Source organism: Simochromis diagramma, unplaced genomic scaffold (assembly GCF_900408965.1).
Source record: "Simochromis diagramma unplaced genomic scaffold, fSimDia1.1 OVJJ01000337.1, whole genome shotgun sequence".
In the NCBI taxonomy this organism is placed as follows: Eukaryota; Metazoa; Chordata; class Actinopteri; order Cichliformes; family Cichlidae; genus Simochromis; species Simochromis diagramma.
In genome coordinates this window covers 2,116,072-2,128,933 of record NW_024386982.1, presented here as the reverse complement: position 1 = coordinate 2,128,933, position 12,862 = coordinate 2,116,072, and the positions used below count along the sequence as shown (strand labels likewise).

Here is a 12,862-nt window from a genome sequence, read left to right as displayed (position 1 = left end):
AAGCTTTCTGTGAGATAAGTGTGAGCATGCTAATGAGAGCATCTGAGCATCCGGTGCTTGTGCATCTGTGTGTGTGAGTTTTTAATTTTGCACTGGAAGCATATACATACACTGACAGACCACTGAGGTTTTTAAATCTGACAAGGACCTGTTCAACTGCTCATTAGCACAAAAATCTAATCAGTCACATGGGAGCTCCATATACTTAGTCATGTTCAAAACAACTTTTTGAAGTTCAAACTGAGAATCTGAAGTTAAAGAAGGAGTGCCAACGTGGCATGGTTGTTAATACCAGATAAACTGGTCTGAGTATTTCAGAAACTGTTGATCTGCAAGGGTCTCTAGGGTTTACGAAAAAGAGGAAATAGTCAGTGAGTGGCAATGCCTTGTTAATCCCAGAGGTCAAAGGTGAATGGCCAAACTGCTTTGCACTGATAGGAAGGCAACAGTAACTCAAGCCACCATCTTACAAGAGCTTCTCTGTCAAACAGTGAAGCGGGTGAGCCTCAGCAGCAGACCAAGAATCTGAGGATACAGTTTGTGCTGGCTCGATTTCTGCTGCTTGGATGGCAGGCTCAGAATTTGCATAAAAAACATGAAAGCATGGAAGTAATGTTCATCCTGTGCTGTATTAATGGTTCAGGCTGGTGTTGGTGATGTAATGTGTTGGGGGATATTTTCTTGGCACACCTGGGGCCCATTAGTACCAACTGAACATTGTTAAATCCCATAGCCTACCTGAGTAATGTTGGAGACCATGTCCATCCATTTATGACCACAATCTATCTGCTACCAGCTAGATAACGTACCAAAAAGTTAAAATCATGTCAGGCTGGTTTCTTTGGATATGAGAATGAGTTCACTTGACTCAAATAGCTTCAGAATTGATTAGATCTCAATCCAATAGACCACCTTTATGGTGGAAGATTCCCATTATGGATGTGCAACCGAAAATATGAAGGAACTGCGTGACACCATCATGCCAATATGGGGAAAAAATATAAAAAAAATAAACATAATCCACCTAGGCTGCACAAATATTTAGGAAAATGTGTAAAGCCCACAGATGTTCTGACTGTATTACCCGGCACAAGGTACGGTGGCTTATAATAGACAAATGGTGCACGATGATCATTTAACCACATGATCTACAGTTTGTTACTTAGTAAGAGAAGTACACAAAAGGTACATTATAGAGGATTTGAAAGATTGTAAAACCACAAAAACAAGCTACATTGACATTTCTCTGATAGTGCTGCATGTGATGTCACAAAATAAAACAAAAATCAAAAGAATTAAATTATTTGCTGTTGCTAACTAACTAGCTTAGTAGCAGCTAGTACTTTGTAACATTTGAAAAAGAAACAAAGAAGCAAAACATAGTGTGAACAACAGTGCTAACTTCAAAAGTATCAAATGATTTAAAATCAAAAATATATAAAATTTGCAATAATAATACTGATAACTAAAATTGAACTTAAAGTTAGAAGAGGCCACATTCAGTCTGGAGCTAACAAATTAGCTCTTTATTAGCTAAAGAGTTAGCTATTTTGTTTTTGCAGTAAGCAATTTTTTTAAGCCTATTTTTCTACAGCCAGTGTTGCCAACTTAGCATCTTTTTTTCCAAAAAGCAACTAGGGACAAATCTGGCTACTTTTTCTGGTGTTATTGGAGACTCATTTATGACAACTTTTTGACGTGAAAGCGCTTATCGCTCTTACTCTCAACAAGCAGTGGGTGCTGCCGTGGGCACCTAGCTCGTGCCAAAGCGCTCACGGGGGAGGATAGTCCTCCCCAAGCTGCAATCAGGCTGGGGGAGGACTAGGGGATGCAATCACATCTATGCTCCAAACTGCAAATGAATCGTGCATGAGCGAAGCCACTGCTCCCGCACTGACTGTAACGCAGTCAGTTCTTCTTATATTGTTTTGTGGCTCAAAAGGTTTAAAACTACTTATAAACACACACACACACACACACACACACACACACACACACACACACACACACACACACACACACACACACACACACACACACACACACACACACACACACAAAGTAACTCCACCAGAGTGCCTATTTTGGGTCACTTTTGTTTATTACATGACACGCTCAGAACAGACTCCATACTTACATGTATGTGGTGTCGGGCTCCAGGCAGCGAATAATCATACTGATGGAGGAGGACAGTAGGTCAGGGATGTCACCTAACATCACACATGGAGACCTGGCTCCAGACAAGATGTCATCCACAAAGCTTAAAAGGGTTTCTGCAACAAAGGTAAGTCAGGAGATTCCTCTGGATTAATTCATCCAAGTATTTCATACAGTTCAGACAATTCTTCAAATTTATGAATGATTTGCTTATGATTTATTTATGGCAATTAACCCGCTATTAAGCCTCTAAAATATGTGTCAGAGTACTACTTTTTGTGTTAGTTTCTCTACTGTTACAATTTTGCCATTATTTTTTTAAGGCAGCAAATAATTTGTTTAAATTCACTCAAAATAAATACTGAGTTCTGATTTGAAACTGTCAAAAATCCAATTGTTGTTGACCCATTATTTATTTTTAATCTCAGGGCAGTTGTGTTTTTTTAAATTGTGAACTTTTAAACTGTTTTGTGCTACTTTCAATGGTTAAATTAATTTATACAGCAAAAGAATCGCCCTGTTCTCTTTTTAAAGGGCCGAATTATGCATCTTCATATCAGCTATGACGCCAACACTTCTGTAAACATGCAGTCCATTCAGTGACTTTAGTGTTGCAGATGGGTGTCCAAGGGCACCTTGACACTACATGCTGCGAAGGGAGTATTATTCATTCAGCATCCACCCACTTTTTTTCAGCACATTCAACACTAAGATTTTAGGTAAAAGTTTTCTTTTACCACCTCTACCTCCCACTTTTTTTGTGTAAGCCCTTTCTGTGCTCCCCTGAAAAAAAGTCTCACAATCAGGTCTCAAGATTAGGTAACATACAACCTCTGATAAACAACATCATGCCATCATTTATTTAACAAAAAGCAAGCCGAAATGCTGAAGCAGTCTGTGATAAACTAAGTACAGTCTTATTGATTCCATTTAAGAGGCTAACCTCTTAGCAGGTCCTGCTAATCAAACACTGTATTAACTGATCATCAGCAAGTGTTAACACTTCTAAAAGCAGAGGCAGTTTGCAGGTTTGGAGCATTCAGGTGTTGTGTTACCACAATGCCAAGGAGAAAAGACACCAGCAAGTATCTTAGAGAAGCAACAGTTGCTACCTATCACATTTATAAGGCCAATTCCAAACAATTGAAATCTATCGCTTTACAGTAAGATGTATTATTCACAAGGTGAAAAGAATCCAACATATAGTCAGTCTTCTCTGGGGTGGACATGCTCTGAGTAAATATAAAAAAGACCTACATCTTGGGTTCAAAGTCTCAGTTCATGAAAAACCTGAACAGGTATGGTTTGTTCGGAAGGGTTGCGAGGAGTGTGTTTTCTCTCTAAAACGAACATGGCAGCACCGATTAGGTTGTAGCTGAACAAGGCCCAAGACTTCTGGAACAATGTCTTTTGGTTAGATGGAGACAAAGTGCAGATGTTTAACCAAAATGCACAATGGTAAAGCACAAACACCTCATACCAACTGCCAAGCATGTTGGTGGGCACCTTGAACTTGTTGAGTCGACCATGAGTTCTTCTGTATACCAAAGTATTCTAGAGTGAACTGTGAGGCCATCTGTCTAATAGCTTAGGTTTTGCCAAAACTGTGTCAAACTACAGGATGATGATCTCAAGCAGAGCAGCATAAAAAACAACCGAATGGCTGAAAAAGAAAAGAATGGGTTTTGCAGTGATCTAGTCAAAGTCTAAATCTCAACCCTATTAAACGAATGAATAGATGAAAACCTCAATGAACTCAATAATCGTAAAGAAGAGTGGTCCACAATGATGTGTTGAATCAAGCTGATGACTAATGGGATGTACTTGGTGCTTCACACACTGCTTCTGAATTTTGGCCCCCTGCTCCTCCTCCACCTCCAGCACCTCATCTATGTTTTCCCAGCTGGCAGTGTGTACATTAATGGTGCACCTTGGCCTCTGGGATGTGTTTCACTGTACAGAGGAAAAACCCTCTCTTTGGAAAACCCAAATCTGTGTGCATGCACAGGCGTGTAAAGCAATGGGTGCTCTGAGGTGGTCACTGGTGACCCTCCTCGGCACACACACTCCCTGTCAGTGTTTATTTATGCAATATTTGTGTGTGAAGTGATGGACACCCTGAAGTGGTCACCCGTGCGTACTTTACACAGGAACCTCACCTCTGCGTGTGAAAATATGTGTATGTGTGAATGACAGGTGCTCAAAGGTGGCCATCTATGTCAACCTCCTCTGTGTCACCAGCTAGTAAACAAGTGAGACTGAGACAGAGCAGGAGGAAAAACAGGTGTTTACTGAACGAAAGACATAACCGCTGCTGGAGATGTAAATGAAAAGTGACACTGTGGGTCTATATCTGTCTCCTCCGTAAGGAGGCATATGAAAAGGAAACAGTGTTTGAACCTTCTCTGGAGGATGCAGCTCGAGAATATGTGAAGTAATTCTCTCAATCTCTGTGCGAGTAATGCTCTAAATGGGAACCTGCATCCAACATCAATCTTCATGTACAGTTACTGTCTGTCTAAACATTATAATTCAGTGGAGATTTACTACTGTGCTACAAACAGGCTGTGTTTACCACAGCTGTCTAATACTGGAGGCATTTATGAGGATAACTGAAATGCATTTCATTCAAATTAAAAAATACTGAATGTGACTTTCACTTTTATCCATGTTTGCCTTTTAGTGGCTGGAGAAATGGAAAAAATATCACTGGAGGTACTGTTTACACCCCCTTTTAGTTGCTTTGCTTTTTACAGCAAGAAGAAACATAGCAAAGACATTTTAGACACATTAAAAGAGGCTCTATCTTAAAAAGTGCTAAATATATGGATCAAATACTGAAAGAAGATTTCTGATATAACCAGACAATACCATATTAATATGAATTCTCAGAATTAGCCATCCATCATAACAAGTCTGCACTCCCACAGAAAACAACCCCATAGATCATTGTGTAAGACGTTATTTATAACCAATAGTCACCTGTTAAGGTCAACACCCGAGTCAGAATCACAGGCTGAGGAGGAGGAGCAGCAGCAATCTTCCACTCTAGCTTATTAATCAACCAAGGACCAAGACAACATTTTAATTCATCCGAAAGTTTTCTATCAGACTCAGGCTTCTTATTTATCATCCGCCTGGTGATAGATAGTCGTCAGTTCAGATACTATAATTCTACTTGTTTATCTTAACACCCATGTAGATGCTAAAAAGGAGAGACTCAGAGTGAATCACACTCTGAGTCTTGTTCTGACATTTGGCGTACAAACCAAAACTTTTACTGTATTCATTTCAAATCCTCTTTAGTTCTGTTTTCTCTCTGTTATTGTTGGGCCTTTGCCTTAGACTATAAAAAGTCTTAAGGTGACTGTTGTTATTTGGTGCTTTATAAATAAAATTTCATTCATATTCTAGAACACGTAGCTTTCAAATACAACTAAACTTAACTAAACTTAACAAACACGATGAAAGCAAAACTTCAAATTGTGGAAGAACACAAACTCAGCCGCCGGTGTTCTTCGAGCAGCATCTTAAATCCCGTTAGCTTGGCAAAGTTGTTAAAGTTGTGTTGAACTGAGAACCTGTTGCTTGTGACAGTTCCCCAGCTGTTAAAAGTGCTTACAAAATGTTACGTCGGTGTAGAAAACAGCTGTTATTGTTTGTATCAAGTTCACCACTTGAAACCAAGTCCAGTCATGATAAATTTCAGCACTTCAGCCAATCATTCCTCCAGTGTTTCAGTTTGGATGTCTGAATTAGAGGGAATGCGAGTAGATAAACAGAGCTGCAGAGTTGTAGGTTTATAGCAGGTACACCATCCCGAAAATGCAGATAACAGGATATATCCCACCGCTGTGGTCCACCAAGGAAATCCTATCCAGGGAAAACACAAATGAGAATTTCTTAAAAAGTCTCCTTAGTAAATCTTATTAAACCAGTACTTATTTAGTTGAGATAATTACATTGAGAAATAATGTGATCATGACTGGATACATAATTCAAAAAATGCTCAAAATGCTCGTCTGTAAGAGCAGTCTCATTAAAAGAGATCGACACACAAGTTGTGAGAAGCTGGGTTTTTCTCTGTGTATGGGCTAGTTGTAATTTTAGCCCCAAATAAAGTGATACACTGGCTATACTGACTGATACTTTACAACCCATCTGAAACATCACACTGCTCATGTTTCTTGTACTTTTTGGACTCTGCTCAGAGCAAAGTTGAACAAAGGTATTTCCAAACTCTAGGACCCCACGTTGTGATAAATAGGAATGATTCTAGTCTAGAAAACATACTGTTCCTTTGAACTATGTTGCACATTTGGCCTCAACTCAATCACTGATCTCAAGGTGCCTTTGGCAGTGTCAGTCTCCTGTGATTGGAAAATTACTAGCCAAGTGCGTACTGGTGATCCATTCTCACGTCCTCGGATCCCTGTCTACTCTTACTCCCAAACTGCCGTTCTCACATGTTGTAAAGTTGTGCAGGAGGAGGAGAAGACCTGATCCGAGCCAAAAGTTCATGAATCCTTTAACACACCTTTGCTCACACAAAAGACAAAAGCTCATTAAAACTCAGAGCTGGTGGTGACGTGAACGTCTGAAAGTATGAAAATGCCATAGACACTTTGAATTAGCTTTGGACTGAGACACACAAGATGTGGGTTGAAGCACTGCCATTTACTTTTTACCCAATCTTTCCCTCTGAGTTGTAGCCGTCCTGCCAGTTTACCACCTGAAGCAGCAGAACTGCAGCCCAATAGATACAGCCCAGTTTTTGGGAACCCCACGGTGCACTGTCACGATGACAGCAATGCATGAAGTGGGTGGCCTGCAGGCCAAAAGAACAAAACGCGCACCTAAATTATCTATAACAAATGCCTCAGTCAAAGGAGAGCGGTAACACTGTGTGCTGCCATGGCATTTATGGACATGACTCAACACAATAGGAATAAAAATGTACACAGAAACAAAATGATTGCTGACAGATGAAGATGAAACTGATTCTGGATGCTAGAGAACTGCTGGCTCGGCCACTATGAAACTAAGAACGGGAAAGTGTACGTGAAAACCATTTTACATGATATTAGCTCATTATCTGATCTATTAGCGTGAGTCCTGAGCGATTTCATTAAAGTTTCCTCCTAGGCTGCAAACCTGTTTGCTCCAGGGTTATTATGATTCAACATTCTCCGAATAGCTCCGCAATACTCCCTGAGTTTAAGAGAGCAAATCTTTGATTTACTATGAGGCACAGTACATAAAGAAGAGCCAATTTCCACTGTGGAACACTTTCCAAAGCAGTTGTCAATCACAGTCCTTAAAGTCTGCGTTGCTCAACATTTGGTGCAATAAAAAGTGGAATAAAGAGAAATATGCCTTCGCTATAAGTAATAGGTTACAAAGTGTGCCAAAACAGGAGGTGAATGATGCTTCAAATAAAAATTGGAACATGGATATACAAAGATTTATGGCTGTCACAGAAATATAAAATAAAAGAAGCTGCTGGCAAGAAGAGAAATCGCGCACATTTGTGTCAACTCTGATTTTTCACAATGCATTGATGTGTTGTCTCTCAACAGCGTTTATTTCCCAGTATCTGAGAAACATGAGCCTGCATTTTATTTGTAGAGCGAAGGCCAACCGGCTTATCCTAGGATGACATTGGTAGATGGTTTAAGGTTCAGCTGGGAAGGGCTGTAAATTTGTCTATTTAGCAAAATCACTAAATCAGCCTGAAACAGGAAATTATAGCTCGGTAGTTCCTGAATACACAGCAAAGGTTGTAAACAGACACTGTGGGAGAGTTTCTCAGTAGTGAGTATGCAAGTATATATAAATGGAATATTATCATTATTAGTAGTAGTTGTACAACTGTGAAGGAAGACTTCTGTGGCCCTGACACTTCATCCACATTACTTACTGTTCCTTTGCTGTATCCATCAGACGCCACAGAGGTGAATCAAACAACCGTGGCTGTGGTGAATAGCGATGGATAATAAGTGGATTATCCATCGCCAACTGTGCGCCACCCTCTGCAGGTGGGTCTGCAACATTCTTAGAGTATGATGACTAGAGCTGAATACTTTCTCCAACATCTGCTTCAGCGTGGCTGCCACATGGTGCCGTGGTTATTTGTTTGATTTTTGCATATTAAGCTCCACATCATATTGCATTACATCTGATTTCTTGACTTTTTTTTAACCTTCCTGAGCGATTCTGTTTGTATTCTTAGATCTGATTTTCTTTGGCTACATAGTTTTTCATGTGCTAGCTACTTCTGTAATACAGTAATCTCACCAATCTTTGGATAAAATATATCTTCTGTTTTATTGCTGATTATTTTACATATACACCCAGGGACATGGATCCGCTGAATGGATGAATGAACATGAATGGAACACTACCGTCATGGCTAAAGGTTTTGGCAGTGGCACAAATTCTGTGTTTGCTGTCTTTTCAAATACGTTTCTATGATCGCAGTGATCATTTGAGTAAAGTTGGATTTTTTTGGTAGACCTTCCGCTCAGGTGCAAATTTACAGCACGGACATCCACACGGAGAGCCATCGACACAGGACCCTTTAGGTGCGGCTTCGTAGGTCAAGTAGAGTCACCGTGCACGCTGCATGCAGATTCCAAAGAACCAGTTTTAGATCTAATCAAGGTGCTCTGAGAAACTTGTCATTCAGCTGGAATTGTTTACTCAGCATTCTTAGAGTATGATTGGCTGGAAAAATCAAGGATTGCCAGGAGAATGATGTGAGTTATGGGATGTCTCACCTTTTGAAGTCATGCCTGCTGTCATCAGTTCAGTTCTGCAGGCCTGGACCCTTAGTGTGCAAGTGTGTGTATGTGTGTGTAGACCTATGCAGCCAATCCACGGCTGTTTTTCTCTGCTTCTTAATGGAAAGGACAGGTGCTTGATAATTTTTTCACTGTGGAAACTTAATGTCTGTCAAACATCAGATAGTTTGATCTGAAAACTAGAAGGGCACCTGGCAGCAAATAGCAACGACTGACTTATTTGGAAGTCTTAATGAAAGTGAACCAGATTTGCACCAAGATTTAGCTGGTCTCTCTTTAACCCTGCTAAACCTCTCTGCCACGTTTCATGAAATTCTGCATGTTAGGTTTTGTTAAATTTTGCATCATATACTGCTGCTCTGACTCCAAAATAAAAAACAGCCTGCTTGTGGCTTATAACATTAGCTTAATTCAACCTGATATTTCCTATCAGTTTGATCCAGTGAGAAAGAAATAAGTATAAAAAGTATGTTGCAGCTTTCACTGCCTATCTGGATTTAGTAGCTCCCAATCGCGCGTATGGCTAAAGGAGCAGCAGCTAGATTGAGTCTGTGCTAACGGATTTTGATTTTGAGCACGTAAAGTGGAACAAAGCCATCACGATTAGGCTTGATCAAATCTAGGACTACTATTTCAACTGTTGCAACTCTGCAGTACTAAGTGTATTACTGAAGTAATACCAATTACCTCAATTCATAGGCAAAAAGATGCAAGTGTATTTTCAACAGTAATACTTCTTTATAAAGCCAAAAAGTGTAGATTTCTTTTGGGATGCTTCATTCACAAGTCGAAGTAGAGCCAGTGACTCATGCGGCATGTGACTGTGGAGCTGTGGAAGCAACTTGCTTCAACTCAAATGATATTTAAAATGTGCCGTGATAGTTGATGTGAAGTCAGGTTTATAGAGAGACACGTGAGACCCTGAAGCCCATGGAAAGAACACATATGTGCACACAAACACACACAGGTTCTGCCTGTAAAGGTAAAGACTCAAATGAGATCCTTTCTCCATCCTATAACAGGTTTCACTAAGGGCTGTCTGGAATTTCATCCACTTCTGTTAAAGCAGACAGCTTCCTTGTAACTAGCTGTAATTGGCAGCTGGCGGCCACACCAACACAACTGGCAGCAACACCCTTAACAAATAACATCTGGACTCGGTCATCTACCTTTCCGTTGGATAAAAGGAAAAGCGACCGACAACACAACAAAATCTGATCTTTGACGGGCCCTTCATTTTTATTTTTTGGCACTCCAGCGGCGGTCACAACCACTACCAGACCGTGGAGATTGGCTGGATGCACGGGACTGTTTGTAACTTCTAAAGACCAGCATTTCATTGAAGATAAAGGGGTAATTGTTAAATAAACAGAACAGAAAGAGGAAGATGAGGTTGAAGAGTATGGGACCGGCTGAAGGTTTAATTATATAAACTGCCTCATGTTGAAGAAAAAAAAAGGAGGAACAGCTCTCCAAATTGTTTCTGCCTTCTCTCAATTTGTGTTTGATATGTATGCTGCAAAGCTGCATTTGCGTCACAGCGGTGTAATTTGTATCTACAAAGGGGTGATAAATTGTTTTATAATTTGATAGAAGTGACGTTGACCAAATTGATAGCAGTTACCGTGAGAGGGCTTTGCACGCTAAAACTCGATTTGGCCGAATCAATAAAAGAATGGAACACCTTGGACTAGGGCGGATGCGCCTAGCAACAACACAACAGGAGTTCTTAAGTAAAGGCTCCATGCGTGTCATTCCTGTCATTGCATGTTCACTCATCATTGCTTTATATGTGGTTTATATGGAGGGTTTTTTGGCTTGTTTAGCTTCTCCAAGTCCAAATCTTTCTCTTTCCAGTTTGTCTCGAGAGAACTGCCGTCTCTTATGGACAGTTCGTGCTGACGACATTTTTAAGTGCTTCAGTATCCAGGCTGTCCATCAGGTGTTTGTCTCACGCAACGGATATGCTTCTATGTTGACGAATGTGTCAATCCACGCCGATTTGCGCCAAATGCTTTACTTCCTTGCGTGTTTAGCGAAGCTGAATCCTGATGCTGTGTCATCCAGATCACGCAGATTTCCCACTTTTTTATGAACTTGCCAAAAATTAAGAAATAAATAAAAGTAAATAATTCATCGAGGGCAACATTTGCTTCTTGGTGTGAACTTTTTTCATTTCACTGAGGCTTCAGAACACCGACTATTTTCTGTCTTAATGACTGTTTTATGTGACTGCTGGGTTCAGTTACATTAGACAGTGAAGATCCCGCTGCTTATTAAAATGCAGCTAGCTCTGTAAACAGGAGAAATGTTCAGAAGCAAAGCAGAGAATGTTTTTACTTTCTATCCGTGCTATTTTCATTTCCATCCATCTTCTTCCAGTTATCCAATTCAGGGTTGCAGTGTGGCGTCAGCTGTCTCTCCTGTCAAAGGTGGGATAGGCTCAAAATATTTCATTTAGCTCACTTTCCTCACACACAGTCAGTGTTTCAGGTCTACAACTCAAACATCTGTTGTAACCCAATGGTTGAGCATAAAACACCCTCAAACTTTGGGCGGCCAATGTAGTTGGCAACCTGTCTCTAAACAGTTGTAGTCTGATACTGACTGACTGCATTCTCTCTGAGAATTGCAAAAGTTTGCAATTAACTGCTTTAAAACTTATAAACACAGTTTGCTGACAAGTTGCGTTGCTGGGTGCAAGTCATTTGTGTCACGTCTCTTTGCAATAGGGAACTTGACTCAGCTGGTTGCCATCTTGCTGCGTTCTGATTATTGGTCTATAAAAGCAAGGTTAACATAACATAAAGGTTAAATCAGTGTCCTGCAGTTTCATGATCATTTTCATCCTACTGTGGTCTTCAAGCATTGATTTTTCTGGGGTGACTGCAGAAAACTGGTAGAATAAAAAAATGGACAATGATTACATTATGCATTACAAACGTCGTAAAGAAAATAATTTTTAAAAACCTGTAAAAAAGGCGCTGAAGTTCAACATCGAATCCTCTTATGTTACAAATAAGCTTACAAGGTTACAATACCTGGAACTTCACTTGCAAAACTAACAATTAGGTATCAAGACCATTGAGAAAATAATCAAGTGTTATGAAACATTGTTGACAGACACTGATGGGACATCTTGAGTTTATCTTATTCTAGTTTAATAATTGAATTAACACAATTAATGCATTTGATTCTAATTAAATCATTAATTATTATAAATCTCTGGCTCCCTTAGTCACGTTGTAACAGGATTAGGGTGCTGGGGGATTTCCCATGATGGCTTTCTTCCACAGTGTGCCTTGTGTCCTGTCTCACCCCCAGTGGGTTGTGGCAGATGGCTGCTCCTCCCAGGTTCCTTCTTGTTAAAAGGGAGTTTTTCCTTCCCACTGTTGCCAAGTGTTTGCTCATAGTGGGTCTCTGACTGGGCTTTTCTCTATATTATTGTAGGGTCTTGTTTTTATTATTTGTCACTATAAAAAACGTATACACCTTGCTTTTAACAACTATCTGCTAACACGGTGATCTTTATTGAACCAGCCAGTAACGCACTATGGTAAGAGAGTAAGCAATGCCAATCACACTACAAATGTAATGAAACAAAAATAACAGAAAATCCATCAATCTCCTCTGAGGTCTTCCTCGTTTCCTCCAGGCGGCTTCATATTCAACATTCTTTGTCCAATATATCCACCATCTCTCCTTTGCATATGCCCAAACCATCTCAGCCTCACCTCTCTTTGTCTCAAAACTGCTGTCCGTCTGATATACTCACTTCTAAGAATATCTTCAGACTTTTAATTGACTCACTTTAGTTGTGCTAAATGGAGTTACTGGTGAGAAAAACAAGCAATGTGACTGTGTAGACATGTAAATCTGCAGCAATTGAGTCCATTCAAACT

The 12,862-nt window shown here is 40.1% G+C and overlaps 1 protein-coding gene across 1 annotated transcript in view; it reads right to left on the bottom strand.

Moving 5' to 3' along the window:
• The window catches only part of astn1 (astrotactin 1), a 424,302-nt gene that overhangs the window by 19,885 nt on the left and 391,555 nt on the right, over window positions 1-12,862 (bottom strand). The window contains exon 21 of the mRNA XM_040039526.1: window positions 2,138-2,273. Coding sequence (XP_039895460.1) covers window positions 2,138-2,273 — 136 coding nt within the window. The remainder of the gene's footprint in view (window positions 1-2,137; window positions 2,274-12,862) is intronic.